The following is a 16,281-nucleotide window of genomic DNA, read 5'->3' as shown; positions in this document are numbered from 1 at the left end:
GCTACTAACATTACACAGCGAAATTCCACGATAATTATTTGGATCACTCACATCGCCTTTCTTAAACAAAGGGATAACAATTGACTCTGTCCAACTTTCAGGAAATACACCTTTGGAAAACAAAAAATTGAGAGAGAGAGAGAGAGAGAGAGAGAGAGAGAGAGAGAGAGAGAGAGAGAGAGAGAGAGAGAGTGAGATCGAGCCTCTTTCTCAATCTGTGTGTGTGTGTGTGTGTGTGTGTGTGTGTGTGTGTGTGTGTGTGTGTGTGTGTTCAACGAATTAGGAAATTTTCGATGTAACCATAGTTGCATTAGGTACACACATACCCCTAAACACACTCACAAAAACACGTATAAACACGCACACGAACTCACGAGCACACAAACCAACACACACACTACACACACACGGTTACACACTGTTCGAATAACTCACGCAAGTGTGTGTGTGTGTGTGTGTGACTTTGTTTTGCTGAATAAATTGCGTTTTAGTTACAAAATATTCTTTTTAAAATCCTTCCTGAGCAGAAAGTAGCCGGGCTGTACATTAATTGTTCATGCAAAGTACAGCGTAGGAAGTAGCTAAGCTGTGGAGGTTTTGCATGTGTCAAATGTGGAAAAAAAAACCATGTACAAGCCTGGGCAAGTCTGTGCTGAAGTGCCCGGGTGTTTACACAGAAAGGAATGCATGTGTAGTATTTGCCCGTGTTTGCAGCCTATTCATCGTTAAGTTAACGATTTGATTATATCTATTGCATTTTATTTCATTCCATGCAAACTGCATGTGCCTGCTTACATCACTGGTCATGTGTACACATTAATATAAAATCAAGAAGTGTCGCAATTTGTCTTAGTAAAAAATATTTTATAAAAATCAAGTCGCATCAGTCAATCTCTCGAACTCACCGAATGAAATGAACAGACTGCCTTTTTACATTTGGTCAAGTTTCGACTAAATATTTTAACATAGAGGGGGAATCGAGACGAGGGTCGTGGTGTGTGTGTGTGTGTGTGTGTGTGTGTGTGTGTGTGTGTGTGTGTGTGTGTGTGTGTGTGGAGCGATTCAGAGTAAACTCCTAGACCGATCTTTATGAAATTTTACATGAGAGTTCCTGGGTATGATATCCCCATATGTTTTTTTCATTTTTTCGATAAACATATTTAATGACGTCATATCCGGCTTTTTAAAAAAGGTGAGGCGGCACTATCACACCCTCATTTTTCAATCAAATTGATTGAAATTTGTGTAAAGCAATCTTCGACGAAGGCCGGACATCGGTATTACATTTCAGCTTGGTGGCTTAAACATTAATTAATGACTTTGGTTACTAAAAATCTGAAAATTGTAATTACATTTTTTTATATAAGACGATCCAAATTTAAGTTAATCTTATTCTTCATCATTACCTGATTCCAAAAACATATAAATGTGTTATATTCGGATTAAAAACAAGCTCTAAAAAGCGTAAAAGCACGCTTCTCTACCTCTATTTGTTTTAACTTTCTGAACTTGTTTTCAATCCAAACATAACATATCTAAATGTTTTTGGAATCAGGAAATGATAAATATGAAATCACTTTTGGATCGATTACTTAAATTTCAATTTCAATTAGAATTTTAAATTTTTTAATGACCAAACTCATTAATTAATTGTTCAGCTTCCATTCTGAAATGCAATCCCATAGTCAGGGCTTCGTTGAAGATTGATTGACCAAAATTTCAATCAATTTGATTAAAAAAATGAGCGTGTGACAAGGCCGCCTCAAAAAGCCGGATATGACGTCATCAACGACATTTATCAAAATTAATTTTGAAAAAGTCTGGGGCTATCATTCTCAGGAACGACCATGTCAAGTTTCATGAAGATTGGTCTAGTAGTTTTCTCTGAATCGCTCTACACATACACACATACACACAGACACCACCACCCTTGTACCGATTCCACGTCTATGTTAAAACGTTTAGTCAAAATATGACATGGAGAATACTACATGGCTTGCTGTGTCGTACCAGATTTACACGAGTTGTTTTTAAAAATATTGAACTGCGAGCGAAAGCGAGCTGTTCACTATTTGAAAAAGCAACGAGTGTAAATCTGGTACGACACAGCAAGCCATGTAGTATACTGTTTATCCTACATACTGTACTTACGTGTATTTTACTAAAAATGTCTTGCAGTCGAGGCAGCTGAATTGAAGACGCTTGTTTTGGAACCTCGATCTCTTCTAAAGCCTCGTGCAATCTATTACGTCAAAGCAAAGAAACGTCACTCTGAAAGTGTGGTATGACGTGTTAGTTCTAAAGATTCATCGAGGGTAATTAGCGAGCGCAATTTTTGTTTCTATAATGACGTTTGTCTCGGTGACTTTGGCATCATAAACAGTGGAAAAACAGGTCCCTGCCAGACTTTCTTGACATGACCTCATTTACATGATATACACACGTGTGATTTGAAAGATTATTATCTCACGGGTGTCTCTCTCACGTATGTAGGATAAAAAATGTTACAACACACGCACAAAAGTAGAGACAAAAAGAAGAGAAAACACACCGAGTGACAGCAATCAACACCAAAACTACTTTTCAGAAAATGTCCTTGGTAATATGGAACATGATGTAGAGGAACTCTCGCTCTTCCAACGGCACCTCTTCCATGATGTCCAGGTCGGGGATGAAGAAATGCGGCACGTGCTTCTGGCCTGACACCATTTTCTTCAGCTCTGTCAGGGCGAGGATCATCCGAGTTCTGGACAACTCCCACGCCCACTTCTCAGGGTCGACGATGTACATCTGGGTCCACAGCAGCGTCCGCACCTTAAATCCCATGGACAAGATACAACAAACAAGACTAAAATTGAGAAACTTATAAGTATATTCAGGAAAAGGTTGTGGAAAAAGAAAATGAAGAAAACACGAGACTACAACAAATGAATACAGAAATGCAAAAGAAAGTATGAAACAAACCCCGTGAGTAAACAAATGAATTGAACAAAGAATATATGAAGAAGAAAGTATGAAACAAACCCCGTGAGTAAACAAATGAATTGAACAAAGAATATATGAAGAAGAAAGTATGAAACAAACCCCGTGAGTAAACAAATGAACTAAACAAAGAATATATGAAGAAGAAAGTATGAAACAAACCCCGTGAGTAAACAAATGAACTAAACAAAGAATATATGAAGAAGAAAGTATGAAAAAAAACCCCGTGAGTAAACAAATGAACTAAACAAAGAATATATGAAGAAGAAAGTATGAAACAAACCCCGTGAGTAAACAAATGAACTAAACAAAGAATATATGAAGAAGAAAGGGAAACAACAAAGGCGCAATGCACGTGACTTTACAAATGTAAAAAGAAAAGAGAAATAACATGGACAAATATACTTGTGAAGACCATTATCACATTAAGTATGATGTCCGAATGTCTGCGTGCATTTTGGTCAGCTACCTGCTCTAAAGTCACTGTATGAACTAAGCACACAAAAAACGGAACATAAAAGACAAAGAATGAAGAAAGAGGCGAATAATGAACAGATGTCAAAAGATACTTCGAAGAAGGATAACAAAAAGGGAAAAGCAGAGGAGAGAAAAATTCACAGTTTGAAAAATAAAGTGCATCGCAGTAAAACGAAAAGCAAAGTAGACAAAAATTAAAGAGAGGAAAAGAAAAGTAAATAAAATAAAATAAAGGAAAGCAAAACAAGGTAGCACACACACAAACAAAGATACAAACCATCAAACAAACAAACAGAAGCTATCTATACTAATGCTACTACCACTTCTACTCCAACAATTACAAGTCATAGACCTCTCCCAGTTTCATGAGACTTCTGTTCTAAGTATTTACAAACTCACCTGGAACGTGGTAAACTTTTCAATGGTGACGTTCCTTCCTCCCTTCTTCCTCAGATGCTCAGCTGCTTTTTGCACTTCCTTCATTTTCGGGTCCGGACTATAAGGTGTCCTGGAGTTTTCAAATCCTTTTATTATCTCTAGCAGTCTTTTGAGCAAGCGGAGAACATATTTTTTGCAAGTACGTGGCGCGATCTTTGCAGGTGACTTTGAGTCAGCATCTTTTTGGATGTCATCACCATCGTCGTTGTCGTCATCATCGTCGTCTTCGTCACTGTCGTTGTTATCGTTTTCATCATCACTTGCGGCAGAGGCTGAGGTGGTCCTTTTGTTTCTTTTGTCAGCATTGAGGGTCAGCCTCTTCTCTGCTCTGGAGAAGGACAATCGCCAGAGAAGGTCCCGCACGTCTTCGTACCCCTCTGATAAAAGGAGGGAAAATAAAGGTTGAAGAAACACCACACACTGACCAACGAACGTACATTTTTGCTGTTTAACATGACATCATTCCACAGCAAGCAGTCCCCTAAAAAAAGCAACAAGCAAACAACAACCGAAAAGTGTCAACAAAATAAATAAGTAAACATACATGCTACTATTTCTTCTACTCCTACACGTGGAAGTCATGAGACCTCTGCTCTAAATATTTACCCCCCCCCTCCCCAAATCCCTTTCCTCACTACATCATTATTTTTGCACATGGTCATATCCCACACACCACACCAAATTCACCAACACAAAATTACATTAACCTTCTCCGGTGGTCGTGGGTCCGTGTGGACCCAGAAGAGTGTTTAATTGCAAATATCTCTTAATCTAGTTGGAATTTTTTTAATGAGCTTTAAAGAATGCCTCAGGCACCTAAAAAATCTCTTATGTCCTAAAATTTCATCAAGAAGTAATTAAAAAAAAGTCATATTTAGACTACAAACATCGTGGGGCCGTCCGGACCCATGTTTCTCAAAGAAGGAAATGAGAAGCATGGGTCCGCACGGCACCACGATGACTTCCGTGTGTAGTCGATAACCCGGACAGGCGAAGGTGAAAGATCGCACAGAATAGCACTCAGTCATATCACCCACATATCACACACTGATTATACATCATTGTCTTGACTCTACTTTGCCACACCACAGCATACTTTCCACCAGCTTCATGTGTGCTCTTCCTAAAGTACCCCCGGGGACATCCTACCGAACAAGATTGTAAACTTTTTGAATATGAAGATTTTTTAAAAAGATTTGAAGTGACACGTATGAAAAGATACGATTTTGTTTACAACCTTCTTCACTTTATTACTGAGATAGACATACAAATGTAAATCGTTTCAAATACAGAGACCAGCATGTAAACTGAGAAAAGAAAAAAATACAATCGGTCCCGAATAGCCCAATAGGTTGAGGGGACATGACCAACCAACACCAACCAACACCAACCAACACCAACCAACACCAACCAACAACAACCAACAACAACCAACACCAACCAACAACAACAACCACAACCAACAACCACCAACAACAACCAACACCAACAACCAACAACAACCAACAAAAACCAACAACAACCAACACCAACCAACAACAACCAACACCAACCAACAACAACCAACACCAACCAACACCAACCAACACCAACCAACAACAACCAACACCAACCAACACCAACCAACACCAACCAACAACAACCAACACCAACCAACAACAACCAACACCAACCAACAACAACCAACACCAACCAACAACCAACACCAACCAACAACAACCAACACCAACCAACACCAACCAACAACAACCAACAACAACCAACACCAACCAACAACAACCAACACCAACCAACAACAACCAACAACAACCAACACCAACCAACAACAACCAACACCAACCAACACCAACCAACACCAACCAACACCAACCAACACCAACCAACACCAACCAACAACAACCAACAACAACCAACACCAACCAACAACAACCAACAACAACCAACAACAACCAACACCAACCAACCGCACCACAGTCAACGACCCCCTACACCCCACTGTTTGTTCTTTGTCAAGTACCTTTGTGACATTCTTTGGGGACAACGTCAAACCCCCCCTTCCTGATGAACTCAGCATCCTCTGCAGCGAGTTTCTTTAGATTGTAATCCGCCTTGGGAGGCAGGCCCTTGAAGTGCAGAGCAGGCACGAGATCAACGGACACAGTCTTCAATTTGGTTTCTGTGGTCTTCAGCAGAACCGCATAGGATGGTGACCCCGGCTTAGCATCGGGGTCTTCTGCGAATGGCAAGGAAAGAGAGATAGAAATCGTGCCTTGAACATTCGAAGAGAAACAAAAGACAACTACAATACTGAAAGGACAGTTAACAGAAAGACATGTATTGATACTCAAATAGATAGATACATGAAGAAATAGATAACTAGATAAACAGACATATAGGTAAAAAGGTAAATGAATAACTGCGTTAAAAAATACATGAATAAATAACTAAATAAATGAATAAATAACTAAAGAATAACTAACTAACTCACTCACTAACTCTCTCACTAACTAACTAACTAACTAAATAAATAGATAAATAAATAAATAATAAACATATACATAAATGTAGCCCAAATTGCACTTCAACTCATTTTTGAAAAAAATAAAAACCCAACCACAAAACAGCCAGAACACGCACACATAAGCACACAAAAGCTCTTTACTTTTGACAAGTCTTTTGTCTTGGACGGCTTTCTCGAAAGCCTTCCAGACTTTCTCCCGGAACTTGGTAGAGCTCAGACGGTCACCACTGCAGAGGTCCTTAAGCTGTTGGAATTCTTCAGACCCTCGGGGGGAACGTGTAGAACGGTTGAGCTCTATGTAGCAAAACCCAGGTGGGGCTCCTTCGTAAGTCACATTCAGCCAGCCTTGACGCAGAGCTGGAGTAAACATGCAGTCCACTTCGTCTGCTCGTGTGACCTGCACGAAGCAACTACCATAATTATCCTTCGCCGGACGTTATGGGTCCATATGGACCCAGAAGGATCTTTAAATCCGATATCTCATTAACTATTTGGAATTTTTCTATGCAATTTAAAAAATGCTTCAGGCACCCAAACTACTTTCTTTTCTTAATATTATATTAAACTGGGTCTAACAAAAACAAGTCGCGTAAGGCGAAAATACAACATTTAGTCAAGTAGCTGTCGAACTCACAGAATGAAACTGAACGCAATGCAATTTTTCAGCAAGACCGTATACTCGTAGCATCGTCAGTCCACCGCTCACGGCAAAGACAGTGAAATTGACAAGAAGAGCGGGGTAGTAGTTGCGCTGAGAAGGATTGCACGCTTTTCTGTACCTCTCTTTGTTTTAACTTTCTGAGCGTGTTTTTAATCCAAACATATCATATCTATATGTTTTTGGAATCAGGAACCGACAAGGAATAAGATGAAAGTGTTTTTAAATTGATTTCGAAAATTTAATTTTGATAATAATTTTTATATATTTAATTTTCAGAGCTTGTTTTTAATCCAAATATAACATATTTATATGTTTTTGGAATCAGCAAATGATGGAGAATAAAATGAACGTAAATTTGGATCGTTTGATAATTGGTTTTTTTTTTTACAATTTTCAGATTTTTAATGACCAAAGTCATTAATTAATTTTTGAGCCACCAAGCTGAAATGCAATACCGAAGTCCGGGCTTCGTCGAAGACTACTTGACCAAAATTTCAACCAATTTGGTTGAAAAATGAGAGCGTGACAGTGCCGCCTCAACTTTCACGAAAAGCCGGATATGACGTCATCAAAGACATTTATCAAAAAAAAGAAAAAACGTCCGGGGATATCAATCCCAGGAACTCTCATGTCAAATTTCATAAAGATCGGTCCAGTAGTTTGGTCTGAATCGCTCTACACGCACGCACACACGCACGCACGCACGCGCGCACACACACACACACACACATACACCACGACCCTCGTTTCGATTCCCCCTCTATGTTAAAACATTTAGTCAAAACTTGACTAAATGTAAAAAGCACAAAAAAAGCAACAGGTCAATTCCGGTACTTGTCACTGTAAAAAAGATGTGGCTCCAAGTAGACCCACACCGTCTACGAAGGGGTAAACATAAGTTTTGCTTCTTTGAGGGTCATGGGTCCAAGTGGACCCACACCGTCTACGAAGGGGTATACATAAGTTTTGCTTCTTTGAGGGTCATGGGTCCAAGTGGACCCACACCGTCTACGAAGGGGTATACATAAGTTTTGCTTCTTTGAGGGTCATGGGTCCAAGTGGACCCACACCGTCTACGAAGGGGTAAACATAAGTTTTGCTTCTTTGAGGGCCATGGGTCCAAGTGGACCCACACCGTCTACGAAGGGGTATACATAAGTTTTGCTTCTTTGAGGGTCATGGGTCCAAGTGGACCCACACCGTCTACGAAGGGGTAAACATAAGTTTTGCTTCTTTGAGGGTCATGGGTCCAAGTGGACCCACACCGTCTACGAAGGGGTAAACATAAGTTTTGCTTCTTTGAGGGTCATGGGTCCAAGTGGACCCACACCGTCTACGAAGGGGTAAACATAAGTTTTGCTTCTTTGAGGGTCATGGGTCCAAGTGGACCCACACCGTCTACGAAGGGGTAAACATAAGTTTTGTTTCTTTGAGAGTCATGGGTCCAATGGACCTACACCGTCGGTGAAGGGGTATATGCACGTGTTTGCTTCTTTGAGAATCATGGGTCTGCACGGACCCACGCCGTCTTCCGCGTGTAGTCAAAGGCGCAGTCTGGAGAAGGAAGTGAGCGCTGTTTAACGAACAAAGGGATCCTTTATCAAAAACGGTATGTTTTGTCGCGGATTTACCATACGCACGATTCAGAATTTATGAAGTTAGACATACTCTTTGTGTGAGAATGAAGGTATAGACTCGATTAATCATCATGTATAATTCTAAAATCATAAGGAGAAAGAGAGAGAGAGAGCGAGAGAGAGAGAGAGAGAGAGAGAGAGAGAGAGAGAGAGAGAGAGAGAGAGAGAGAGAGAGAGAGAGAGAGAGAGAGAGAGAGAGAGAGAGAGAGAGAGAGATGTACCTTTGTCCCGTCGTAGCTGGAACCAGAGTTGAAACACTTCCATTTCCACCCAGTCGCCTCTTCCAGGTGTTTCGTAACCTTTTCACGAAAAGGGTTGAAGACATATCTAGCAACATCCTTCTCATGTTTCTCCAGCTTTACTTCAGCCTTGAAAAACTTCTTGGCCTCAGTGTAAGGTTTTGCTGCTGGCTCTAGCTTGAGAGGTTTCATGACGCTTTCCAAAGCCTCCTCTTCCAGAGAGACGGTGTCAATGATGGCTTTGTAGCCAAAATCATCTTGGGCAGACTGTGACCGGAAGTCTCTTTTTACGTTATCGCGAGCGATACACGAGGTTGGAGGCTGGGCAAGAAGTTTTGTTTTTGGGCTGCAAAGATGCTCCTCTTGTTTTACTGTTTTTTCTTCGTTTCCTGCTGCTGGTCTCTTTGTTTTAGACACAGTGGGATTCTTACCGCTTGCTTTTTCTTTGACAGGTTTTGAGTCAGTGGCTTCCACTTCGCTCATAAGCCCTTTGCACCATCTGGAGTGACTTGATAGTTTAAGGAATGAGTCGCCACATGTTGGGCATGTCTGACGTGGCTTGTCGTCATCTGCTTTTCCAGCGTTGTTGGCTTGACTCTTGGATGCCGGTCTTTCAGGATTCTCCTTTCCTCGGCGTTCTTTGCCGTTTGCTGCACCTGTGTCCGTGGTTTGGTTCTGACAATCAGTTTTTTCGTCTTTCTTCGCTGCAGCATTGTCTGACGTTTGACTCGTGGACTCGGGTCCTTTGCACCTGTAGAGGTGGCTTGCAAGTCTTGTGAACAGTTTTCCGCATTTAGGACATGGCTCTTTCGTCTTTTCAGGGACATTGTCGGATTTAGTTGCGACATCTGTGTCTGATGCCTTATCTTTCAAAGCTTCAGCTGAAGTCGGGTTAGAATCCACGCATTTGTGTCTTGGAAGGCCTGCTGGTGTAAAACATCTACTGCATCTAGGACACTGAACTTTCTTCTTGTCAGACATACTCGTTTGCAGAGAAAGGTTTGTCCTGAAACAAGACGTGGTGTGTATCACAAGCGGTGAAGCTTTTTTTAATTTTTAATCAAACAACTTAAGCTCTTCATTTGTCAATGATATCCGAAATAAAAACAAAACTACGACATAGTTGACAGAAATATTCAAAATCACACAAACAAAGCGGTGACGTTGTTATTTTTTTTTATTTTTTTTATTTTTTATTTTTTATTTTTCACAAAAGATTAAAGCTCTTTGTTTGTCAAAAATGTCCCAAAAAATAAAACATAACGCGACGACTCGGTTGAAAGAAATATTGATCATCCCAGAAATAACGATACCAATAAGCACAGGCACACTAGAAAGCAAGCCACTGACAGTTGGAGTGTGTGGCGCGGACAGTCGCAAAAAAACACCTCCCACTCCCAAACACACAGAGAGTGAAAAACTCACGAACGCAGACGGATCTGAAGCCAGCCAGCAAAACACACACACACACACACACACACACACACACACACACACACACACACACACACACACACACACACACACATACACACACCACACACACACACATACACACACACCGCACACACACACACACTTACACTTACACACACACACAGACACACACACACACACACACACACACACACTCACACACACACACACAAACAAACACACACACACACACACACAGACACACACACACACACACACATACATTTTGTAAACAACCACAAAAGCTATCCTCCTGACCCAAACCGCCTTAAGCCCCCCGCGCACTTCTTCACCCTCGAAAATGTGTGATTGTGCCTATTATAACGCGATACACCACCCATAACTGCAAACGTCAGACGTTTAATTTCAAAATCATGCCTGACTGCATGATCTCTGATCGAAAGTACAACATACCTTCCACTAATCTGCTACTAAGCAAATATAACTCAGGTGACTGATAACAAACAGTACATCATTTCAAATCACATCATATGACATAATCAGCGTAAATGGATACCCTGTGAGTAGGCCATTGCGCGTGAATGTTTGTGAAACAGCGGCATAAAGTTTTCAGTGAAATTTTAGCATGCAAAAAATACCTTTCAAAATCCGGAGAGGAAAAAAGGATTTAAAAACTCACTGTATTTCCTGCCTAATCTCTTCGGCAAACACAGACTATGTCATCTACTTGATAACTAATCCCAAAATGTTCAGTGAAATCTGGGTAATGTGTGACACAGTTTTGATTTGAACGTGGAAGATTATATTCCCTCTACAGAAAATACAAATCAAGTCACACTTCTTGTGCTCTTCCGTTCCATTTGATAAGCAAGTTGAAACAAGTGTTGACCCGGAATATTGGCATGACACAGCTACAGTATTTATATATACATACATAGTATTAATATACCTCAGGGGCTTGTTTATATATTATGTGTGTGTGTGTTGGTGTGTTGGTGTGTGTGTGTGTGTGTGTGTGTGTGTGTGTGTGTGCGTGTGCGTGTGCGTGTGTATGTTTGTGTGTGTGTGTCAGCTCGCTTACCTCGCTACATTCAAATTCTCAGAAAAGCTGCTTGTCATAGATTATGAAGCCTTCATCAACAACAAAAACACACCTCCAGTTCAGTCACGCTGTTTGATCCATGAATATTTCATCAGTGCTAAAAATATCTGTGCACCAAAGGCTCGCAAAGCACTGTGATACAAATCAATATAGCCCATACAAACGGGTAGACTAGTAAGGATGGGCCCGCATACATTTCTGTGTGGGTGTGTGTCTGTTTTCCCCTTCTTCCTGTGACGATTACTTTCTTTCAAGCCACCTCTGTTAAGGCTGGAGTCTATCCCTGAGAACAGGGCTGAGTTAAGGCTGGAGTCTACCCCTGAGAACAGGGCTGAGTTAAGGCTGGAGTCTATCCCTGAGAACAGGGCTGAGTTAAGGCTGGAGTCTACCCCTGAGAACAGGGCTGAGTTAAGGCTGGAGTCTATCCCTGAGAACAGGGCTGAGTTAAGGCTGGAGTCTACCCCTGAGAACAGGGCTGAGGTGCACGAAGCGAAAGTGGGTGACACCCAAACGGGTATGAGAACAAACTTCGGGGTCTGATTCGTTGAAATCACAACGAATCTCAATTTCAACCACTGTTTTGTTGCAGCACTGTTTGATGTTGGACTTGTGTTGTTTGTACCTGTAGAGGCGGCTTGCAAGTCTTGGCAATAGTTGGTTGCAATTAGGACATGGCTCTTTCGTTTTTTCGGGGGTACTTTCAGCTTCAGCGGCGGTAGCAGTAACTATTTGCTCTCTGCAGTACATGACGAGTTTTCTTACATGTAAGCGCAAAGAGCATAATTGTAAAGTTATGATGTTGCGCTATATAAATGCTCATTTATTATTATTATTATTATTTAAGTTATTGAGACATCCCAGTGCACTAAGGGATTTATAGAGCAAATCGAGAAAATTCATTATTGAACGAAGCGCATAGCGCTGAGTTCAATAATTATTTTCGAGATTTGCTCTATAAATCCCTTAGTGCACTGGGATTGTTTCAATAACGATATTGTCAGTACCGCCATAGAAAAAAGAAGATTCCTAACGCACATTTTGCAATGCGCATTTGAATAGGCATAACTGTGTGGTCAGGTCGTGCACAGTAAAGATCTACTTTTGTGTGGGGTGTCTCAAGTGTGTCGTGCTTTCGTCACACGCATTTTAATTTCTGTTGGTAAATTCCAGTGTAGCGTTAATCTGAACAGTGATGATCTTTCAGAGAGACCTCATTTGAACTCGGAGAAAGGCTCTTCATTAGCCTATTTGCGATTCGAAACCTCCAGTCGAGCTTCGACGGATTGACTATGCGGAGTGACTCCCCTTGAATTGACTCAAAGCGGGACTCGACGGTTCGCACATTTTCAAAACAAATGTGGCATATTTCTCGTGTTCTATCTTCACTCATCGGGGAGTCTGATACTAAATATGAACGGTAAGAATGCTCTGAACCCTACACGTATTATATCCCCATCGTTTTTTCGTTCACATTTGCCCAACATGTTAATTTGCTGAGCGGGGTTAATGTCGTCTGCTAGGCTACCTGCCAACCTGGGCAATGGAACGACTGCAGTCTGCACTGAGTCTGTACGCATAAGGCAGGCTGCTAATAAATCTTATATATGGTAAGAACGTTCTGAACCTTACACGTTTTCGATTACGATTGTTCTTGCTTTGAAATAATAATTCTGAAACCATTCATTTACTGAACTGATGTAGTCGTATTTCTGTGTTGTCTGCTACAGAGTCGATCGAGTCAGTCTTCCAAACTGGTCTTGCTGGTACGTTATCGGAATAACACTTGTGTTTTCTGTTAGCCGCTGGGAATTGTATACTAACTCATCATTTGGTAATGTGGATGATAAGCTACATGCCACTAACACGGCATATGAGAAGAATCTATGCAAGTCGGCGAAAATTAGATGAAACACAGCGGCTTCTATTTTTTTAGATCACTGGCACTGGCACAGGCACATGCAATCTGTCAGAAAAAACCCACTTCTGCTTTAATTGAGAAGCAGGGAATTTATGGTCATTTGGTATTGTGGAGAATATAAGCTACATGTCATTAATTAATTCTGAGGATGAGAGCACAGTCTTAGGCAAAGGGCGCAAGAATACGCTCTGTGGAAAAGTTAGCGCACTCCAAGAGTGCGCTAACAGTTTTAGCGCATCGCCATTAGCCAATCAACTGGTTCACATCAGTCATGTGACACCAGTACTTACTGACAATTATTATTATTATATCTGCCTTTCCTTGAATGTCTTTTTGCATGGAGGACACGTCTTCATTGCTTGATCAGAACTCTCCGATGCGTCAGTCTGATGCCTGACCTTTCAAAGCTTCAGAGGACGTCGGGTCAAAATCTACGAATTTGTGTCTAAGAAGGCCTGCTGGTGTTAAACATCTACAGCATTTAGGACACTGAACTTTTTCTTGACAGACAGAGACATACTGGTTTGTAGAGAAAGGTTAATTCAAAAAAAAAAAAGGACGTGGTGTGCAGTTTTTGTTAAATGTGTTTTTATAACACCATAAAGCTCTTAATTTGTCAAAAATGTTCGAAAAAACCCCACCACACGACATTGTTAAAAGAAATATTGATAATCACAGGCACAAAGGGCACAAAGACATTAAAACGCACAAGTACAGTAGAAAGCTAGAACATTTGCGCACACAGACAATCGCACAAACACACCTCTCCCTCCCCATAAACACACACACACACACACACAGTAAAAAATCTCAGGGACACAGACGGAACTGAAACACACACACACACACACACACACACACACACAAACACACACACACACACACACACAAACACACACACACACACACACACACACACACACACACACACACAGAGGACAACATTTACACAACTATTCTACAGCCCCTAACCGCCTTCCCCCCCTCCTCCTGACCCCGTCAATTTGTGCCATGTGCCAGTGATAACACGATACACTACCCTTTCACACACCTGCCATCAAACTTCAGACGTTTTAATGTCAAAGACAAGTCAAAATGAATCTCCAAGTAGACTTATTTGCTTCTGAGCAGATTTATCGCTCAAGTGACTGATAACATTATATGTGACTCTCCACCACGGAATGAGTCGCATGTCACCTTTGCATGATTTTCATATTTTTACATTTTCCGAAAGAATTTGTTATGCTCTATCCAGTAGTGAAAACCGTTTTAGAAAAGAGCGAACACTAATTGAGTTATAAGCCTGTGACTAAGGTGACCCTCACACTGTTACCAGACACTCCCCGGACTTATAATTATTAAGCCTAGCGCAGAACCGCGCGAGGTGACATGCGACTCATTTCGTGGTGGAGGGTCACATATCTGACATAAACTGTGAAAATGGATACCCTGTGGTAGGCCATGACTGTATGCATGTTAATGTTTGTCAGACACTGAGACAGTGACCCAAGGTGGTGGTCAGGGCAATTCTATCATGCTATAAATAACTTTCAAAATCTTGAAAGCATTTTTATTTTTTAAACTCACTCAATTTCTTGATTAATATCTTCGGCCAACAAGAACTATGAACTTGACAACTAAATTCCCAAAATGTTTAGTGAAAGTTGGGTCGCGTGTAACACATTTTTGATATGAACGTGGAAGATAATTTTCCGCCTACAGAAAATACAAATCAAGTCACACTTCTTGGGTCCTTCCGTTCTATTTGACAAGCAATTTGAATACAAGTGTTCAGCCGGAATATAAGCTAGAAAACTGCTACTAGAATGAGGGAAATATAATGGTAATGTTTGTCGTAATACGGGCATGAAAACGTCACATTTTAACATAGTCTTTTGTACATATGTGAATATTGTGTGTATGTGTGTGTATGTGTGTGTGTGTGTGTGTGTGTGTGTGTGTGTGTGTGTGTGTGTGTGTGTGTGTGTGTGTGTGTGTGCGTGCATGCGTGTGTGCGTATGCATGTTCTCACATGAAGGGAACAATTTTTAATTGCCAATCTTCCAAATATTCAAACAAAATAATGCATACTCGTAACGAAGTTTATTACAACGGTAGTATTTGTACATACAAACAGGCAGGCATACCCTGTTTTTGAGGGTATATATAGACACTCATCATTATACGAATACTTCATATAATAAACAAGTCTGAAAGTATTGCGTTGATTTGAATAACACTATCGGCAAAAGTTCATAGAAGTTTCATAGTGAGTTTTACAGGGGTTTCATGGTAATGCGTGTTGAAGCGTGATGCCCGGAACAGTTTATGTCAAATTTCAGGAGTCTCATTGTGATTTTCAGAACAGTTTCACGGTCATCTTCAAACGATAAGGATGATATATGGCAAAGGATGATATATGGCAAAGGATGATATATGGCAAAGGATGATATATGGCAAAGGATGATATATGGCAAAGGATGATATATGGCAAAGGATGATATATGGCAAAGGAGCTCTTGCGATGTGCACGCATGTTTCACTGTGATGTTCAGAAAAGTTTCGAAATGATATGGAACATTATGTAAAGGAACTCCCGCTCTTCACGTGGCACTTCCGCCATGATGTTCAGATTTGGAACAAAGAAATGGTCCACCTGCTTTTGGCCGGAAACCATCTTCTTCAGGTTCCCCAAGGCCTGAATCAGACGAGTTCTGGTCATTGGGACAGTCCACTTGTCATTGTCGATGAGAACCACATACATCTCGGTGCACCAAAGTGTGCGAACCTGGCAAGAAGGAAAGAATTTCAAGTATTAACGATGCCTGACTAAGAGGGAGGAAGAAGAAGAGGCAGAAACAGATGAGGG

The 16,281-nt window shown here is 40.9% G+C and overlaps 2 protein-coding genes across 2 annotated transcripts in view; one reads left to right on the top strand and one right to left on the bottom strand.

Moving 5' to 3' along the window:
• Positions 1–2,583: 2,583 nt before the first annotated feature.
• LOC138982017 (uncharacterized) lies at positions 2,584–11,628 on the bottom strand. Its single transcript, XM_070355219.1, has 6 exons — positions 11,474–11,628; positions 8,938–9,961; positions 6,560–6,815; positions 5,915–6,130; positions 3,859–4,274; positions 2,584–2,814 (listed from the first exon to the last, which is right to left on the bottom strand). Exons 1-6 carry the CDS (start codon positions 11,509–11,511, stop codon positions 2,584–2,586), a joined length of 2,181 nt encoding a protein of 726 aa, XP_070211320.1. The 5' UTR covers positions 11,512–11,628.
• Positions 11,629–14,507: 2,879 nt separating this feature from the next.
• Positions 14,508–16,281, top strand: part of LOC138982012 (trichohyalin-like) — a 27,000-nt gene continuing 25,226 nt past the window's right edge. The window contains exons 1-2 of the mRNA XM_070355213.1: positions 14,508–14,519; positions 16,247–16,281. The exon at positions 16,247–16,281 is cut by the window's right edge and continues 679 nt beyond it. Of these exons, the coding sequence (XP_070211314.1) occupies positions 14,508–14,519; positions 16,247–16,281 (47 nt within the window). The remainder of the gene's footprint in view (positions 14,520–16,246) is intronic.

This window comes from Littorina saxatilis, linkage group LG12, assembly GCF_037325665.1.
Source record: "Littorina saxatilis isolate snail1 linkage group LG12, US_GU_Lsax_2.0, whole genome shotgun sequence".
NCBI lineage: Eukaryota > Metazoa > Mollusca > Gastropoda > Littorinimorpha > Littorinidae > Littorina > Littorina saxatilis.
Note: the sequence above shows the minus strand (reverse complement) of the source record. Positions and strands in the feature narration are given on the sequence as shown.